Source organism: Peromyscus californicus, unplaced genomic scaffold (assembly GCF_007827085.1).
Source record: "Peromyscus californicus insignis strain IS unplaced genomic scaffold, ASM782708v3 Scaffold_16__1_contigs__length_79575227, whole genome shotgun sequence".
In the NCBI taxonomy this organism is placed as follows: Eukaryota; Metazoa; Chordata; class Mammalia; order Rodentia; family Cricetidae; genus Peromyscus; species Peromyscus californicus.
In genome coordinates, this window is record NW_026294458.1 from 27,729,127 (window position 1) to 27,749,642 (window position 20,516).

Sequence of the window (20,516 nt, forward strand, 5' to 3'; positions counted from 1 at the left end):
ACCAAACCAGGCACAGAACGAACCAAATTTCTCTCTGCCATGTCTGTGACAGTCTTGCAAAGGACGAGGTAAAATTGAGAAGACACGTAGATTTAGCTGTGATGTGCATTATTGGTCCTTTTCTGGCAAAAGGGTGACTGAGCCCCACATGGGCTCTCTTGTCTCACAGCATGGATGGTCTGTTACATTTTAATAAGTTGCGTGTGCTGCTACCTGTGGATCCCATCAACATGAATGAAAATTATATTATATTATATCATATTACATTGTAATAATATTATTATTGAGCATCTTTCTTCATTTATGAATATCACCATCAATCCTCAGCGTAGAAATCACAGATATTTACATTTCTGAATTACATCATGGTTGTTGCAGACATCTTGAAATACTAAGTGATAACATTTGTAATCCTTTGTACCTTTTACTTGGTGCATTTAAAAACGTTCTGAGAAAGAGAACATGAACCCAAAGAGATCCCTGGAATAAACAATGCCTAAAGAGCCAGGCCTGGTAGCTTATGCCTTTAATCCCAGCACTCAAGAAGCAGAGGGTGGCAGATCTGTGTTCGAGACCAGCCTAGTTGGTCTACATAGTGAGTTCCAGGATAGCCCAAATTACATAGTAAGATCCTGTCTCAAAAGACCAACCAATCAGGCGGGGTGGCAGTGGCACGTGCCTTTAATCCCAGCTCTCAGGAAGCAGAGGCAGGTGGATCTCTGTGAGTCTGAGGCCAGTCTGGTCTACAGAGCAAGATCCAGGACAGGAACCAAACTACACGGAGAAACCCTGTCTTGAAAAACCAAAAAAAAAAAAAGACCAACCAACCTAACTAGAGGTAGAATGGTCAGAACTATTTTACATAAAATTTATTAAAATATTGACTTCTTCATTTTTTGAGGAAAAGAAACAAAGAGTTACAACAGACCTGACTTGTAACCTTGTACAACATCCAAAACTTAGACTAAATAATAGCAGTAAACAAACTCTCCTTGTGAGGCAGAGAGCTCTAATTTGGATTTGAGTATATAAGAAATTGAATTGATTTTCACAATCAGTAAATGAGGGATCCTATGATAGGTGTCTTTATTGCATCCTGAACTGTGGCTTCAAAAGAAAAGGAGGGTGTTTTTTCTCATGCAAAATTGGTAAAAACAATTTTTTTGCCATTTTCCCAATATTCATTAAGTAGCCTTAGCCTGGAGTGGTGGTGCATGCCTTTAATCCCAGGACTCAAGAAACATAAGCAAGGCAGATCTTTGTGAGTTTGAGGCCAGCCTGGTCTATGCAGTTCCAGGCCAGCCAGGGATACACAGTAAGGCGGTGTTAAGTGTTTGGTCAGTTGCAGAGCCTTGGTACATTTTTAAATCCCAAACTGCTCCCTTTACCTACTGACTTTAGCTCTAAAAGCCTAAGTATCTGTTTCCTTGCTTTAGCGTGCCAGGTGGCCATCAGACAAATATACCTACTTTTATTTAAAAAAAAAAAAAAAAAAAGTACATACCAAAACATAAACCTCAGAGAACTTAGTTCTTCTCATGTGATAGGCATAGATCAAATCCAAAGTGTACCCATCAAGACTCCCAGGATCTTGTGTCCTGGAATAATTGGACCAGAGGCCCATGGGTAGTGACAGAAATAGAGACTTTTTATTAAGAAAAAGAAAAATACTCCCCAGAATGGGAGTGGGCCAAGGGACCAGGAAAGGCCCAAGGCTCAAAGGTCCTGGGCCAAAGACAGTCTCCATCCTCTGTAGCACATTTTCACAACCCCCAGCTTCTCTGGCAATTAGGAATGGCAGGGCTTCTTAAATGTACACTGGTTTGTTATGTGTGGAGCACAGTTGGAGGTGTTTCCAATCTTCACTTGTCTCTGGAACTTCCCATCCTCCTGCCTCACTTCCCCCTCATCCTCAGAACTTTGGTCCCTGTATTAGTTAGATTTTCATTACTGTGAAGAGACACCTTGACCACAACAGCTCTTAGAAAGGAAAATATTGGTGAAATTATTAAGGCCACTCCACGTAGTTAAAAGGGAGGTTTATTTTGTGGGGTAACTTACAAGTGAAGGGATAGGTAACAGGGTCTGGGAAAGGTGAAGCGCAGTCGGGCGGTGTTCTCTGGAGAACTCTGCTCGGTCTACCTCCAGTGTCCAGGGTCCAGGAACCAAGAGAGTCAGCGCATCCGGATCTCGGGTCTTCAGGGTCCCTCTCTCGGCCCTGCCTTATAGACATGACAGTTGCTGAAGCCTCAATGGGGGTTGGAACTTCCAGATCAAAGCTGGAATGGGTACCCACTACAGGGAAACATTTAATTGGGGTGGCTCACTTACAGTTTCAGAGGTTCAGTCCATTATCATCATGGCGGGAGCATGGCGGCGTGCAGGCAGACATGGTGCTGGAGCTGAGAGTGCTACATCTTGCAGCCAAGAGGGAGTTGACAGACTGTCACACCAAGGGAAGCTTGAGCAAAAGAGACCTCAAAGCCGGTCCCCACAGTGACACACTTCCTCCAACGAGGCCACACCTCCTAAGAGTGCCACTCCCTTTGGGGGCCATTTTCTTACAAACCACCACAGTCCCCAAACTCTTTTTGAAGAGCTCAAGAATGATACCTATTTTCTGTAACTTCCATGCTAATGAGGGGTGTGATGCCTGCCAACGAGGGGCCGCAAAGTTCTCTTCCTATTTTATCGATTGGTTGGAGAGAAGGCTTTGGAGCTTTGTTGTAGGAGTTGGCTTGAATCCCTGTGTCATAATGAGTTAAGTTTAAAACCGTCATATCCTAGGAGACACGAATTTCACTTACGCTTAAAAAAAAAAAAAATGCAAGAATCTGGGCTACAAACAAACAAACAAAAGAATAGTGAGACCATGTTTCAAAGAAACAAACAAACAGACAAAAAGGAAAGCTTAAAGAAAGCTGAGGGTGTGACTCAGCAGTTCAGTACTTGTCTAGCCTTCGTGGGGACCTAGGCTCATTTCCAACACCACAAAAAAAAGAAATGAATAAACCGTGGTATACACCTGTGATCCCAGCGCTAAGGAAGGTGAGGCAGGGAGGCCAGTCTGAACCACATGGGGAAATCCTGTCTTAAAAACTAATGTTTATAGAGCCCTGTCTTAGGGACAGCCCCCCCCCCCCCAATCCTTCCAAACCTCCCAGGCCGTAAGAATCACTTGAGGGACTTATTATTTGGAGTGGGGCCTGTGAGTCATTTGTTTAACAAGACCCTTGGGTGATTTGGGGACTGCCGCTTAGAATCAGTGAGTTTGGGAAATGCTGTCTTGACCTGGGTCTGCCTGAAATCAATGGCCGACTTCAGTACCTGAAGACGCTGTCTTGTTTCCTCCCACCCTCTGTATTGCTACAGGGAATTAGCTGTGTTCATTAGCAAGTGAGAGTAACACCACCTGGCTGCCTATGATTCTGAAGTGAGTTATTCATCAGAATTTAGGGGGAAAAATATCTCTAAAGAGCCTTAAATCAATCAGATTTTTTAAAATTCTGCTTTAATTTCAAAAATTACTTCGCCTTTTATGACCTCTCAGCACTTTGTGTTTATCTCTCCGTCAGCACTTGCCACATTTCATCAGTTATTTTCTTAGGCTCTCTGGTTCAGGTGCTCAGTTCCTCCACACCCATTCACACATTACTCTCCTCCCAACTCACACAGGCACTGTCTTCAGAGACCCTGGGAACAAAACCAGGTTAAATCCATTTCAACACACCCATTCGTGCCACGTATCAAGCATGTGGGCCGTCGATGAAACAGTGACTTTCTGGGTAAAGGGATGGACAAAGGTCAAAACTCCTCCCTCTAATGCTAGTAGGGTGGAATTGAACTGTGTGTTTCTGGGAAATGCTGTGCCAAGGTGGGAGTCTGTGAGGACAGGAGTAGTCACAGTTGACAGAAGAGGTTCAAAGTCTAGCTCTTTTCAATAGCTGGCTGTTCTTAAGTAAGTAACTGCCAACCCCACCCCCTGCCCCAAGTCTCCATTTCCCTACAGAGTAGCATAGTTGCCTGACTGAGTTGTTCTGAAATGATGTGAGCTGGTTACTTATCATAGTATTAGCACTTCTGATTTTCATCCTTTACTGTTATTTATACAGTGTGGAAGACTGTAGTATAAACATTCACATATTATATATATATATATATATATATATATATATATATATATATATATATATATATATATATATATATATATATATATAGTGTGTGTGTGTTTATGTGTGTGTGTCTCCTACCAGTTACAGACTTATTTTAATGAGTGAGCTCCCAGAAAAGTTAAGTGATGGCATCTTAGTGGGAATCACTTCAATCAGCTAATCAGGTTGTTTTCTTCTTGGCACTCGGCTGAGATCAAGGAGAGAATGGGATTTCTGATGGCAGGTTCTGGAAGAGGAAAACATGGAGGAGAACGGGAGTCTTGTGAGTTCAACAGGAAGGCACTGAGTCCTCCTTCCACTCAGCGCCCTACACAGCAGCCCGCGGTGTCTTTTTCCATTGCTGTTTGGCAGTCCTGGGATGGAGGCCGTCAGAACGGCGCCTGTTCCCCAGACAAAATCCTTCCCTGGTTTTCCTTTTCCTTTGTGTCCACTCGCTTCTTTCCTTTCCACAAGCTGCTCCCCCCTGTGTGGTTCTCTATAGCAGCACCGCCTGTCTGCATCCAGTGTCCCATCTGCCTCTGCCAACCTTGACACCTCCGACAGCAGGCTTGACCTCTCTTGGATTGCTTCCTGTGTAATGAAGTTAGTAATAGTCCCCTCAGTGCAAAAACAACAACTCAACTTTAAAGAAAATAATAAAAGTCCTTTATTCTGAGACAAATGTGAGTGACCTTGTCCTCACCATGTGGATTTGGTTTGTGCCACAGAAAGAGTAGCGTGAACTTTCCTAGCCAGAGAAGAGACAAAGTCAAAAACAAAACAAGGGAGAAAGAACTTTGATCAGGATGCGAGCTAGGTGGGCTATGGAGGGAGAAGATCTCTTCCATAGTTTCAGATGTGAAGTTATAACATTTTAAGCTCTAGGGTTGTGGACGCTGGATGTCTGCTGATGTGAATACATTCCAAGAGGTTTATCCAATAGTCTTGAGAACTTTCAGCCAGAGACAATGGTTAAAAGTAAAAGCAAGGGTATGTGTGTGGAGAGAGAGAGAGAGAGAGAGAGAGAGAGAGAGAGAGAGAGAGAGAGAGAGAGAGAGAGAGGAGAGAGGAGAGAGAGAGAGAGAGAGAGATACTCAGCAGTTAAGAGCACTGACTGTTCTTCCAAAGGATCCGGGTTCAGTTCTCAGCACCCACATGGTGGCTCACAACCATCTGTAACTACAGTTCCAGAGGATCCAGTGCCCTCTTCTGGCTTCCATAGGTATCACAAATACGTAGTGTACATATATACAAGCAGGCAAACACTCAGATACATAAAATTATTATTATTATTATTATTATTATTATTATTATTTTGGTTTTTCAAGAAGGGTTTCTCTGTGTAGCTTTGCACCTTTCCTGGAACTTGCTCTGTAGCCCAGGCTGGCCTCGAACTCACAGAGATCTGCCTGCCCCTGCCTCTTGAGTGCTGGGATTAAAGGCATGCTCCACCACCGCCCGGCTTTTTAAAAAAATAAGGTAAATGGGTATTTTTTCTACAGGCACTAAGCCTAGATACCTCTCCACCTGTGACCTTCCATCCCTCAATAATCCCAATCTTCTACTCCACCAAGGTCAAACAACAGAATAGAGGCCAAAGCTCGTGGGACCTTTAAGACAGATCAGGCTTCTGCAGACACCTCCAGCCTCACAGGGGATTATAAGCAGCACGAAGAGGCCATGCATGTCTGCAAAGTGCTTTGCAGGACACCAGGCTCTTAGCAAGCATTCAATAAATGGCTTTTAGGATGTCAGAGACCACTCAATCTTGACAGAGGTATTTGCATGCCTAACCCCTGCTCTAGGAGCCCCAGAGCAGCAGTGAGCAAGTAAATGTCTCTGCCATTATCGAGTTGGTTAAGTAACAGTCATTTAATCTCCTATCAAATTACACACTCCTCACAAAAGCTGTAATCGTACAATACAATAGTACAAAACAAAGCCAGTTTTCGAAATCTGAAGTTTCAAAGGTGTAGAAATTCCTAGAATGGGTTATATGGGTAGATGAGACAAGTGGGAGAAATTTTCAATAAATGTTAGTTTGTATTAACTGTATTTGTATTAACCAGGCACTCATACTGATCTCTAGTTAGTATGTATGGTGAGATGGCTTATTAGGTAAAGGTGTTTGCCCCATAAGCCTGGCAACCCAAGTTCAATCCCTGGAACTCATGTAAAAAATGAAGGGAGAGAAATTGACTCTGTTAAGTTTACTTCTGACTTCTACACTCATGCCATGGCACTCATGCCCATATACATCATGCACACATACTCACACATATGATAGTAATAATGATGATGATGATAATAATAATAATAATAATAATAATAAAGAATGCCTTCTTTCCCCAGTTATCACATAAGTCTTCAAGGATTCACCCTGTAATACATTTTGCAAAACCTGTTAACATACATACTGTGCCTTCCTTCTGTGGACTATTACAGCTTCACAAGTGCTTGTTTGGTAAATACATGAATGAAAGAATGAATGAATGAGCCACCAGGAAGCACTCAGGTCGACTGCAGTCCTAACTATTCTCTCTTCTTTAAACCTCCCACAACACACAGACACACATACTCACTCACACAGTTATATGAACAAAAAAATAGGTTTTCCCCAAATCAAAACTCTGGTTGCATGGTAGATATATGTTGAATGAAATTAGGAACACAAAATTCAGTTGTGGGGGGGGAGCTTTCATACCATGCAATTGTTCTGTGTAATCAAAATCATCTATCACTGCTGTCTCTCTAGAGTCACTGTGTGATGACTGTGTAGATCAGAATCCATAAACCCCCCTTCTAAGAAGGTGTCCATTCTCAGCATCCCTATAACCTGATGTTGGGCCTTTATCTATACAGAGCTGAGTGGTCTAACTAAAAGAAAGTAAATCCAGAACCAAGTGAACAAATATGATTACTTCACTTGCTTTAGCTTTTCATGCTTGCTTTTTTTTTTTTTTTTTGGTTTTTTGAGACAGGGTTTCTCTGTGTAGCTTTGCGCCTTTCCTGGAACTCGCTTTGTAGACCAGGCTGGCCTCGAACTCACAGAGATTCACCTGGCTCTGCCTCCCAAGTGCTGGGATTAAAGGCGTGCGCCACCACCGCCCGGCTTCATGCTTGCTTTTAAACAAAGCATCTTTGGTCAAAATAACCTGAAGATGATCAAATATAGAGATTAAATGGGAGGCTGAGAGGGAAATGAACTCCAGGAGAAGTTACTGGAGAGGAAGGATGGACCCTTCAGGTCTTACTTTACTGTCATTGACACAGGAAGTCTCCAAAGGGTCTCAGATGAGGACCAGACAGAACAGTACCTCCTTTACTCACATTGCCCAACATCTGCTGGGTCTATCTGTTTCCCTTCCTTCTCTTAGATAGACACCAAGCCTGCTCCAAAGAGACACTAAAACCACATCAACAGCCAGTGACACCAACTCTCATTGCGAGCAATGATCCCCCAGAATGGCAGCCCACATGCCTCAGAGCCTAGAAGTGGCAGTGTATGGACTTTCAAAAAGTAGCATTGTCCGTGATACAGCTTGCTTATTTAACTAGGTTATAGAAACCTGCAAAATTAAAACAGCAATATGCTCCTGTATAAATTGATTCACCTAAATCCCCGGTGCTTTCTGTGTTCCTCACAGGAAGCTATGAAGGTTGATTTCTTGTGCACAGGCAGCAGGTCACAGATAGCCTCATCTAGCTGAGGGCCATGCCTGCTTTCCTCTGACCCTCTGGGCCCAGCCTCCTCCCACCTCTTAGATGTTTGGGACACAGGGTTGGGGGTCAAAGGCAGTCACACTAACTAGTCTTGTTTTCATAGATGTCTTATGATGTTTCCAAGCTTTACAACCTGAAGCCACAGAGATTTTTGCTTTGGAGTCATGTTTTATGTAAAATGTGTTCTTAGCTTATTTCCTGAGCACATGGTGAGCTCTCTACTGGGCAGAGGGCTTCAGAGAGGCAGTTTTGGCACAAGGCACACATTGGGCAGCTACCCAAACTCTTTTACTAACAGCTGTGCATCTATGGGCTAAGATGTATCTATGCACATACCACTTAACTACAAGGAGCACCCCTGAGATTGAACCTCAAGTTTGATTGCCAAACCTTGGTACAACTGGGGTGTGCTTATTTTAAGACGAATGTCCACGAGCTCAGATCCCGGGACTCTGAGTCACTAGATCTATGGGGTATTCAGAAATTTACGTGTTTAATGAATATCCCACTGTGAACCATTCTGAGAATCCCTTCACTAATTAATCTTGAAGATCTCTCCTAGCACTAGCACTCGACTATTCTGTCCCTTCCTTAGCAATCAATCCCAGACATCCTGGCACACCCTCTGTGCCTGTCAGCCCTCTGGTACTGATGGCACCCACCACGGGGAGCCAGGAAGGTGCATAGGCATCCGTGAGGAGCAGCTTAGGGGAGGCAAGGGAGCTGACTGGGTTATTGCTCCTTCCTGGGAAAACACTAACACCCTTCTTGTCTCCAATGCCCAGGTGACAGGTGGAGTCTGGAATTTCAGCCGCATTTGCTGTGATGTTTTTGTCACCCTGGATGTCATGATGTGTACAGCCAGCATCCTGAACCTCTGTGCCATCAGCATAGACAGGTAGGGCTGGGAGTCCCCTTCCAGGCTTAGAAGTCAGATGGCCCTAAAGGGGTACAGAAGACACTCACTTGAGATATTGGGGTCACTTCCAAGGGAACTCACCACTGCCATATTTTCTTTTATTGTCTTTTCTTTTAAAATATGGTTTGCACATGAGGAAAAAAAAAACTTGTGACAGGAAATAATTGCCCTATATGGTTCATTAGACTTTTCTCTCTTTCAGCCAATCTACTCTTGCCTTCCATGATCTTGGGTTTGCTTTCCCATTATCCTTATGGGCTTTTGTGATTCCTAACTGGAAGGAAAGGGGAGAGAATGGAAAAAGACACACAGTAGGTTGATGAGTTGTAAGAAATCCTATAGTTGGTTTTATTGCTGATGAAGGCTGAGGAGGTCTCACAGAGAGACAGAACAGATTGAGATCTCTAACCAATGTTTCCACGTTCTTGTTACCTTCAGAGAAAGAATTCAGAAGAAACGAAGGAATTGGAAGGAAGTTTTATTTCAGGGCAAAAGCAGACAATCAGGATGGAGTGTTGCACCTACTACATTGTATTATTAATATACAATAATGGTGTCAGGGGAGGTGTGGGCTTCTCAAGAGAATCATGCTGCCTGGGGTCTAGGATAGCATCTTATGGGAAAACTCAAAACGGGGGCAGGGGGATATTATGGAGTCAAAGTTGGCAAACAGGGTTTGTTCCAAATTGTTTGGTTCCATTTTCTGTTCTTATGTGGGCTTTGGGATCTGTTGTGGTATCAGATGCATGATGGGAACTGGAGACTTTGCAGGGTTAATGATAGGGCGATATCGTCATAACAAAGCAAAGTTAAGCCGTCTCAGTTGGCCATGTTGGTCTCAGACAGTTATGAAGTGTCTTGTTCTACACTGTTTGCAGGCTCCTGTATTGTCCTGCATCAACCTCCAGCTGCTAAGCATTTGGCCTCTTCCTTGGTTTTCACTGTTATCCTCGCCTACCTCACTCTGTTTGTTTGCTTGGTTGGTTGGTTGGTTGGTTGGTTGGTTGGTTGGTTGGTTGGTTGGTTTTGATAAGGAGAGGGAAGGGAGGAAGGGAGAGGGTAAGGGAGACAAGCATAGATGTATTTCCCAGGAGGGAGAGAAGAAGGATGAAGAAGAAAAGCAATTTAAGAAAGCATGTGATCTGCACATGTCCCTTACAGAGTCTTTAAGAAGTAAGTAGGGACTAGAGAGATGCTCAGTTGGTAAGAGCACTGCCTGCCCTTTCAGAGGGTGGGAGTTCAGTTCCCAGCACCTACACTGGGTAGATCACACACTCTGTAATTCCAGGTTCAGGGAAATCTGATGCCCTCTTCTGGTTCACACACACACACACACACAAACACACATACACACAAATCTTTGTTAAAAGGATAAGAAAGTAAATTATATTTTTCTAAATTTGCTTTTTGGCTATTGGAATGGATTTCTGCAATTCTGGCCTTACTCTGTATGTGTTCCACCCAGGCCACACGCCCTGTTCTGGGCCCCTCTGTTCCTTAGGCCTCTCTCTTGTCCTCTTCTTACTCTCTCTTCCCCACCAGAATGTTAGGCTTGAGACAAGACATCCTGAGCTGAAGGTGGTCCCTGCAGGTGTCCCAGCAGGCAGGGACATGAACCACAACGAGGCGAAAAGGAAAACTCAGTTCAGTTTGACTTCATCAAACTTTAGAGAGTCTGATGCCAGACAGTTTATTGCCAGCATATTTAAACACAATAGAATTTGGGGGAAAAGTTTCCTGATGTAACACAATCCCCAGTGTACAAGGATGCATAATTACATCAAAACTCAACTCAGGGCATGTGCCATTTCTTCCAAGACAGGTCCTGGAGGTAGGCTATCTGCACTAGATTAAGGGCCTATGGAAGGGTCTGGCCTGGTCTCTGTCATACAGATAGCATAGAGGTCATTTGGGCTATTAGCCACCTCTGGTCCCGGTTGTGGGAGCTTAGGGAAGTCCCTGGCTATATAGGTAACCCAAGGGTCATTCAGACTGCTGTTTACTGAGAATTTACCGTGTTGAGCTAAGCTTGGTTATGCATTAATTCATTTCATCTTAACAACTCCAAGGAGCTATTATTACCTTCACTTCCTCATACCTAGATAACCTGCTAGAGTCTTACAGCTAGAATGAGGCTGTGATTTACGTCTACATGACTCCAAATGAACCGCCTTAAGCTTAGTTGTGAACCTCACCAGGTCTCCAGCTGCACCCCCTCTTTCCTCCCTTAATTCTCTTTTTTTCTTTCTTTCTTTCTTTTTTTTTTTTTTTTTTTTTTTTTGGTTTTTTGAGACAGAGTTTCTCTGTGTAACAGCCCTGGATCTCACTCTGTAGACCAGGCTGGTCCCGAACTCACAGCAATCTGCCTGCCTCTGCCTCCTGAGTGCTGGGATTAAAGGCATGCGCCGCCGCCGCCGCCGCCGCCGCTACCACCACCACCCAGCTCCTCCCTTAATTCTAAACAGCAAAGCCTCTTCACTAATAATCTCTCTCTGGTGCCATCTCAATTCTTAAATCCTGGATTTTCTTAGACGTGTGTCTTCTACCTACCACCTTCAACCAATATACACTTACCAACTCGATTTTCAAGATTTTTTTTTCCAATTTGCCTCCATTCTTTCTTTCTTGTTGCCCTTGCTTACTCGAGGTTCCCATGACCTCTCACTCATAATTCACAACTATCTGCCTGGCCCTTCAAACCCTCTGAAGAACTCCCCAGAAGTATAGCTCCAATTTCACCACCCAACTCAATACCACCTGCCGGTGTCTCCTTGGTCTATACAAGGATTAACTAAGGCCACACTCACTCTCAAATAATCTGCAATTCACTTTTTTGTTTTCTTATTTTTATTTATTTATTTATCTATTTTTATGTGATTGTGGCTTTGCCTGCATGGGTATCTGTGTGCCATCTTCATGCAGTGCCCCAGAAGGCCAGAAGAGGGCACCAAAACCCCTGGGACTGGGGTACAAATGGCTGTGAGCCACCATGTGGGAGCCGAGAATTGAACACTGGCTCTCTGGAAGAATAGCCAGCGCTCTTAACCACTGAATCATCTCTCCAGTCCTTTTTTTTCTTTTCTTTCTTTTTTTTTAAACTAATTCTTGTTTATTCTCAGAAATGTTCACACATGTATAAAACATATCCCTGACTCCCGCCTCCAATTCCCCCAGGATATGCCTCTCACATCTTCCCAACTTCATGTCATCCTTTGACAATTAATTATTTTAACTCACTGGGTCCAGTCAGTGCTACCCATATGCCCGTGGACACGAGGTAATCCACTGGGTTGTGGAGAACTCACCAGTGGTCACGTTCCTAAAGCCAAATTACTTCCCCTCCCTCAACTGCCAGTAAGAGTGGGGGCTCAGAAGGCCCTTCTCCCTCCACGCTGGAATTTTTAACTGACCTGTGTTATAAATTGCCGTGATCCTAGAGTGGTTAGTACTCTGCATTGTGGCCACAGCAACCTCAGTTGGAATCCGAGTCACGACACCAATGTCATAATTTAAAAACGGAGGGCTGGGGCAGACAGACACACCATGCAACAGGGCTCACCTGGAGGTTTATTGGAAGAGTGGGGGAGAAGACAGGGAGGAAGAAAGGGGGTGCAGAGTGGCCTTTGGAGATAAGAGGTAGTGGAAGAGGGAAAGAGGGTGGGAAAGAGAGAGAGAAAGCCGTCAGGGGCTGAAGAGAGGGAAGGTGGGCAGCCCGCCTTATATGAGGGGACATAGCACATGCGCACAGAGACCATGTAGCAATGAGCGCATGACATCGGCAGGACCCTGAGCGGACCAAAGTACAGCCTGCGAACTGGCCAGCGCATGTGCCACAGGGGTGACGCAGCCTGCCAGGTCCCCAAGGACAGGCAAGTGTAATGCCTGAATGTCAACAACTTGATCATATGCAAATCTTGTGGGGGTAAATGATACTCCTTTGAGTTCCTGTGTGCAGCAGCTACACCAGGTCCAGGGGAAAGCCTTTCCCAGCACGTCTCAAGTCCTCCAGCTCTTACATTCTTTCTGCCTGCTCCTCTCCAATGTTCTCTGAGCCTTGGGGTAGGGAAGGGGGTTACTATAGACGTCCCCTCTACAGCTGCACACTCATAGTCGTTTATTACCAGCACTTTACACAGGAATGGGTCTCTGCATTAACCACTACTTCTCTGACCAAGGTTGGAAGCAGCACCAATCTATGGAAACAAACATACATCTTTAGAAGGTAGTTTGACAACATGACCATTTAGAAGAACAACACTAAGGCAGGCTTAGTGGTACACGCCTTTAATCCCAGCACTTGGGAGGCAGAGGCCAGCCTGGCCCTCATAGTGAAGACGCCTGTCGGTGGGAGGAACCCTGGCTACTTGAAACCAGGAACCATTGCGTTCAGCTTAGCATTCTTGATTCAAGCTCTGTAAGAGGCATGGCAGGGAAAAACAGAGGTCATGGTACCTAGGCCCAATATAAATGTTCGGGCTAGGCTGGTAAAGACAATAGTAAGGCAAACCCACTATTTGTATCAATATTTGTATCAATAGTCTCTACAACATGAACTGAATGTCCAGAAATTAGGCAGCAGACTTGGATGGTAGAGCTAAAAATATTATAAAACTCATACCACTTTATTTTTGAACAGTTCTATGGAAAAAGAATCCACATAGTGTACAATTAATCCACTTAAAGTATACCAAAAAGTGTTAAATTGTATACAAATCGTAGGTTTGTCTTACTAAGCCGAACTCAAAGGTCCCTGTCTTGGGGTAGTCAGTGTTCTGCCCACAAATGGGCATCTTCATGGACATGAGAGGGTGGGAGAGGGTTTTAGCTTCAGAGTAAGACAAGACAGAAAGAAAGACAGGAAATTAGGTCCCCCTCATTCTTGAATCTGATTGAAGTCTCAGCAGCTCTGAGTCAAGAATTTTGGCACAACTGTGCCATGAAGATTGCTTAATCAGGGTTTCTATCATCATCATAAAACGCCATGACCAAAAGCAACTTGGAGAGAAACGGTTTACTGCGTTTTATGCTTCCAGGTAACAGTTCATCACTGGGGGAAGTCAGAGCAGTAACTCAAACAGAGCAGGGATCATGGGGCAGGAACTGAAGCAGAGCCATGGAGAATGCTGCTGCTGGCCCACTCCTGGACTGCTCAGCCTGCTTTCTGTTTTTCTTTTCCTTTATTTAAAAAATATTTTTGGGGGGCTGGAAAGATGGCTTAGTGGTTAAGGGCACTGACTGCTCTCCCTAAAGGACCTGGGTTCAAATCCCAGCACCCACATGGCAGCTAACAACTGTCTGTAACCCAAAGATCTGACCTGCAGGCAAAACACCAATGCACACAAAATAAAAAAGTAAATGAATTTTTAAAAAATTGGTGTATAAAAGAAAAAATATTTTTGTTTATTAAATTATTTTTACAATTTTATTAATTAATTCACTTGTTTATTTAGTGTGTGTGTGTGTGTGTGTGTGTGTGTGACTCAAGTGGAGAGCAGTTGGTTGTCTCCTTCCTCCATGTGAGTCCTGAAGAGTGAACTCAGGGTGTCAGGCTTGGCAGCAAGTCCCTTTACCCACTGAGCCATCTTGCCAGCCCCCTCCGCCCCCCCCCCCCTTTTTTTTTATTTTTTCGAGACAGGGTTTCTCTGTGTAGTTTTGGTGCCTGTCCTGGATCTCCCTATGTAGACCAGGCTGGCCTCGAACTCACAGAGATCAGCCTGGCTCTGCCTCCCGCGTGCTGGAATTAAAGGTGTGCGCCACCACCGCCCGGCACCAGCCCTCTATTTAAAAACAGGCTTTTAGATTGTTTTTTTTTAATGCATATGGGTGTCTTGCCTGAATGTTTGTCTGTTCACCGTGTGTATGAAGTGCCCTCGAAGGCCAAAAAGGGAGTCAGACCTATCAGAACTGGAGTCATAGACACTTGTGAATGGCTGTGCGGATGCTAGGAATTGAGCCCAAGTTCTATAAAAGAGCGTCGGCATTCTCAACCACTAAGCCACCTCACCAGCCTTCCAAACCTGCTTTCTTACGGCACCCAGGAGCACCAGCCCAGGGTGGCAACACCCACAATGTGCCTGAGCCCTCTCTCATCCATCATCCTGTAAGACAATAACCCCACAGACTTGCCTACAAGCCAATCTCAGGAAAGCATTTTCTCAATTAAGATTCCCTCTTCCCAGATATGTCTAAGTTTGTGTCAAGTTAACAAAAACCAGCCAGCACACCTACATGGAGATAATAATATTCCTTTTTTATGGTGCTACGTCAAATAAGAATGCTAAAGTAATGATAAACTATGCTTAAACCCAAAGCCTATGAGACCTCTGAGATTAACCTTATTCCCTTTGCAGGTATAACTGAGAATCTATAAACAAGATCATAAATCTGTTTGCAGTCAAGATGCATTTCTTAACTCCCTTGTAACTTATTATTATAAGAATTCCTTTCACCCTCCTAACCTATTGTATTAGTTACTTCTCTCGTTGCTATGGCAAAGTACCAGACAAGAACAACTTAAGGAAGGGTTTGTTTTTGGTTCCCACTCTGCAGGTACAGTCTATCATGTCAGAGAAGGCATCACAGTAGGAGCATGAGGTGGCTAGTCACACTGCTCACACAATTAGGAAGTAAAAAGAGATGAATGCTGGCTGGCCCTCCTCTCATTTCCTCTTGTTCCCCCATTTTATTCACTCCAGTACCCCAGGTCATGGAGATAGCTCAACCCATATGCAGCATAAGTCTTCTCTCTTCAGTTAAACCTCTCTGGAAACACCTTCACAGATATATCCAAGGGTGTGTCTCCTAAGTGATTCTTAAACCATCTACGTTGACCATTGTCTTCTTTAGGGTTTCCATGACTGTTAAGGAGCACCATGACCATGGCAACTCTTATAAAGGAAAGCATTTAACTGGAGCTGGCTTACAGTTCAGAGATTTAGCCCATTCTCATCAGGGTGGGAAGCATGGAGATATGCAGACAGACATGGTGCTGGAGAGGTGGCTGAGAATTCTATATCCAGATCAGCAGGCAGCAGGAAGAGAGAGCGACACTGGGCCTGGCTTGCGCATCTAAAACCTCAAAGCCTGCTCCCAGTGACATACTTCTTCCAACAAGGCCATACCTACTCCAACAAGGCCACTCCTATGAAGCTATGGGGAGTGTTTCTCATTCAAACCATCACAACCATGACTATTTGAATCAGTGTTTTTATTTTTTCAGAATTTCTTACAATATATTTTGATCATATTCACTCTTACGCCTCCATCTACTTTCTCCCAGATCCATTCTCCACCTCCTCACCCCTTCCCAACTTCATATCTTCCCCCCCCCCCTTTTTTTTTAATAACCCTGTGAGTCTAGTTTGTGCTGTTTATACTAATTGGTGTGGGGTCATCCATTGGAGTGTGAGCAACCTACCAGAGGCTGTATCCTTTAAGAAAACTCTCCCTCCTTGGAAGCCATCAACTGCCAACTGCTCCTCAGTTAGGGGTATGGTCTCATGAGCCCTTCCCTTCCATGCTAGAACATTGGCTGGACTTGATCTTGTGCAGGTCTTGTGCAGACAACCGTAGCTGCTGTGAGTTCATGAGTCATAGTCTCGTCATGTTCAGAAAACACGGTTTCACTCCAGTCCTCTCTGACCTCTGACCTCTTATGATCTTTCTGCCCTTTCTTCTGGAATGATACTTGAGTCCTGGTGATGAGAGGATCTAGAGGTCCCATTTGTCCTCACTTATTTGCTGTCCTTTGGCCAAATGTGAGTTTCTGAATTAACTATATCCACTGCACAAAGAAACTTCTCTGGTGAGGTGTAAAGACTGCACTAATCTGTGAGCACAGAGGTATGAATTTAGAGGGCAGTTTGATACTATGTCTATTTAACAGAATAATAGTAGTAGGTTTACCCCTAGGGCCTGTGAGCTCCGCAACTGTGGGTCAGATTTACAATACCAGGTATCCATTTCCTTCTGTGGAGCAGGTCTTAAATCTAATTGGATAGCATTGGTTACCTCCATAACACAAATACCACAATTGTATCTATGGGCATATCTTGCCATATCTGTCAATATTGTACTTCACAAAGTTAACAGCTAGGTAAGGATGTTGATAACTCCCCACTTCCACCTCCAGAAGCCCACATAGCATCTCTTTCTATATTCTGAAAGGTAGCCATCAGGAAGAAAGTTTCCTGGTCACTACCAACTTGATTTCCTCATGTTCTGTGACAAAAAATAAAGTGTCTTCAGCAATAGGGTCTTACCATCAAGGGCACCAGGACACCCTTGATCAACAACTCAAGGGAGTTATCCCACACCTATGATTTCTGAGATAAACATTATCCTCTACGTAGGATAACTCCAATTAAACCTTTTTATATGAGCTGGGCAGTGGTGGCACACACCTTTAATCCCAGCACTCGGGAGGCAGAGCCAGGTGGATCTCTGTGAGTTCAAGGCCAGCCTGGTCTACAGAGAGATCCAGGGCAAAAACACCTTTTATATGTTGAGTATGTATATGTAGATTTTTGTATTAGTCAGGGTTCTCTACAGTAGCAGAACTTACAGAATGAATCTTAAGATACATATAGAAAGGGGATTTGTTAGAATGATTTATAGGCTGTGGCCCAGCTAATCCAACAATAGCTAGCTATGAACACAAAGTCCAAGAATCCAGAAGTTAGTTGCTCAGTCCATGAGGCTGGATGTCTCATCTGGTCTTCAGTAGATGCTGGAATCCCAAAGAAGTAGGCTCTAATGCCAATGAAGGAATGACTCGCTAGCAAGGTGAGAGCAAGCAGGCAAAGAGCAAAAGCTTCCTTCTTCCTTGTCCTTATGTAGGCTTCTGGCAGAAGGTATGGCCCAGGTTAAAGGTGTGCCTTCCTGCTTCAAGATCCAGATTAGAAGTGGATCTTCCCTCTTCAAATTAAGTAAAAATCCTTCACAGGCGTGCCCTCCATTTTTGGAATTTAGTTCATCCCAAACACAGTCAAATTGACAAGCAAGAATTGACACCACACTTTTCAGACTTCCTTAGTGTTAGTGATCCCTCTTCACACCCCCTCCTCTGCCCTACCCTCTCTTCCTCTTTCCCTACTTAAACTTCCCTCCCCATTATTCCCCTTTTCTCCTTCATGGCACCTGCGTTGCTAGCTGTGGTGATGCGTGCTGGTAAGATATGCTGAAGAGGATGGATGGATCAAGAGTTTGAGACTAGCCTCGATGGTGAATATTAACCACATCTATGGTTTTGTCTTATTGGCTTCTACGTCTCTCTACTGTAGCCCAGAAACCACTCTACGAGTTCATTTGCCAAAAGAGGAAAAAGGGGAGAGGGAGTTGCTTTTAAAACCTTTAAACAACGTAACTTTGGAAGCCACCCCAATCATAGAAAGGCATTTACATGTGACTCTTGAAAAGTCTGATTCCATGTCTTGGGTGTACACTGCTCTTTTCCTAAATCTTTCCCCTCCCCTCTTACTACTTTTTTTTTCCCTGATAGACTTCTACTCTACTTCATACTGACTCAACCTCAAGCTCTTTTCTGCAGCAAAGTCCAGAACCCAGGCTGCACCTGGGAGCAGGTCTCTGAGAGAATTCCTCAGGTTGCTGCAGGCTGCAGGGTAGAGCTGAATCACCTACTACCGCAGACAAAATGAAGAAGAGTATGACTGAGTTCTAGAGAGAGTCTGGAACAGCCCTCCCTCCTTCCCCAGCTCCTGACCCTCCTCTCTAACCCCAGGAGAGTATGCCTATCTGTTCAACACACACACACACACATTCACACACAGAGGCTGGTGAGTGACCTATCTGTTCAACTGTTCAACACACACACACACACACACACACACACACACACACACACACACACACACACACGATGAGTGAAGCCAAGAAGCTTGGGCCTTAAAGAAGGCAGTATGGGAACAGAATGCAGCTAGTGCTTTATTGGACTGAGTCGGCCAGAAGAGGGTGTCTTTTTTGCAATTTGCCTATCAGGCAGGCCCACCATTGCCTAATTTGCCGAAGGGCATCGTTTTGCTGGCTACCGCCATATTAACACACACTTCACCTCTCACCACTTAAAACCCAAGCAATGAGAATAAACTTTGAATCGTCTTCTGTCTCATATAAGAAAGCTCCCAGAATGCATAGCACTCCCCTAAAAGCTGAAGGAAGAGCTGTGCCTCCGATCTCAATGGGGCAGGGGCTTACATTTCATAATGGACTGTCCTCAGCAAACCTCAAAACAGAGCTCCCCACCCCCACCCCACGAATGAAAACGGGCTTCAGAAAAGCTGTCTCCGTTCCCCTTCACAGCAGTGTGCAATACGCAGCATTAAAATCTGTTCATGAGATGCCAGAGAGCTGGTCAATTCATTAGAAATGCAGTTATTCACACAGACCTCTGGGCTTCACACAATGCCAGTCATCAGCCTGACAAACTTGACCAAATGGATTCAGTACTTTTTTGGTCATGAAGCCCTGGTCCATAATAGCAGGGTGGTAAGAGACAGGGCGAAAAAAAAGAGAGAAAATGATAAAAGGGATTTTGAAAGCAAGTAATAAATACTATTGTCATTAGATTCTTAGGCTTGGCTCTGGATGCTTGGATTAAAGCCGCCTCTTTCCTTTTTAAAAATCAGAGTGGGGAGTCCTCAGACCACAAACCCCCACCCGACGGCTCCTGCGCCTTCCCAGCAGGTCAGTCCCCTCCCACCGTATCCTGGGTCAGTGCTAACTTAAGGAGGCCGCTGAGAACATGTCAGAAAAGGAGGACACAACCAAAGCGGTGAAAATTAGAGTCCTCCGAGAGGAGCCTCGGAATAATGCAACCAAATTCATTCACCAGAGAGTTCTTTAAGTGCCTCTCAAACGGCACCCATCACACAAGCTAGCCTCCGCGCCTTTGCTGCGAGCACAATAGGTACCAGATGAGTCACAGGCACCTTGGATTTTTAGTTTGCATCTAAATAAGCACTTTATATTTGCAAAGGGCTTTCCAGTCATTTGCAAAAAGCTTTCTCCTTCAACAACTCCACCAGGGGAGTCCACGGAACTAAAGATTTATTGAGCCCCCTGTCTGACCGAATGAAAGGTGGTGAAGAGCAGCCCTTGGAGCTCCGTGCTCATTAAACCCAGGCAGGGAGTTAGAGTCAGGCCCTCCCACCCAGGCCAGGCGTCTCTTTCCTCCAGCAGTCACTGTGAGGCACCCTCATCAGTTCCACCTGCACCCCCACTTGAGGATCGAGATAGCTTTCAGGGGGGCCGCCATGATATTAACACCTGGATAAACAATCATCCACATCGGCTGAGAATCAGAAGGTGCTCCACGTATGCAGAAATGTCCTGCTCCGCTCATCAGAGGTCCCAACCTAGACCCTGTTCTCCCCCCGTTTCCCCAGAGTACTATCGAAAATGGAAAAAAAAAAAAAAGGCCCCATTGTTGACACAAGTTAGGAAAGGGACCTAGGTCAGGCCAGCAGCCTGCCTCCATAGTGTAATTTCCTGTGTTCTCAATGCCCTGGTTATCCTAATTTGCGTCGGTCTAGAGGCAACAAAAACCAGAATTAGCTACCGTTTATAACAGCCCAGCAAAGTAGGGACATTGCCCCATCACACATGCGTGCATGTGTGTGTGCATACGTGTGTACACACACACACACAGAGAGAGAGAGAGAGAGAGAGAGAGAGAGAGAGAGAGAGAGAGAGAGAGAGAGTTA

The 20,516-nt window shown here is 44.6% G+C and overlaps 1 protein-coding gene across 3 annotated transcripts in view; it reads left to right on the forward strand.

Annotated features, from left to right (window-relative positions):
* Drd3 (dopamine receptor D3) overlaps positions 1-20,516 on the forward strand; it is a 69,363-nt gene that overhangs the window by 21,204 nt on the left and 27,643 nt on the right. For all 3 annotated transcript variants that reach the window (XM_052740740.1, XM_052740739.1, XM_052740741.1), the window contains one exon: positions 8,663-8,775. In XM_052740740.1, coding sequence (XP_052596700.1) covers positions 8,663-8,775 — 113 coding nt within the window. The remainder of the gene's footprint in view (positions 1-8,662; positions 8,776-20,516) is intronic.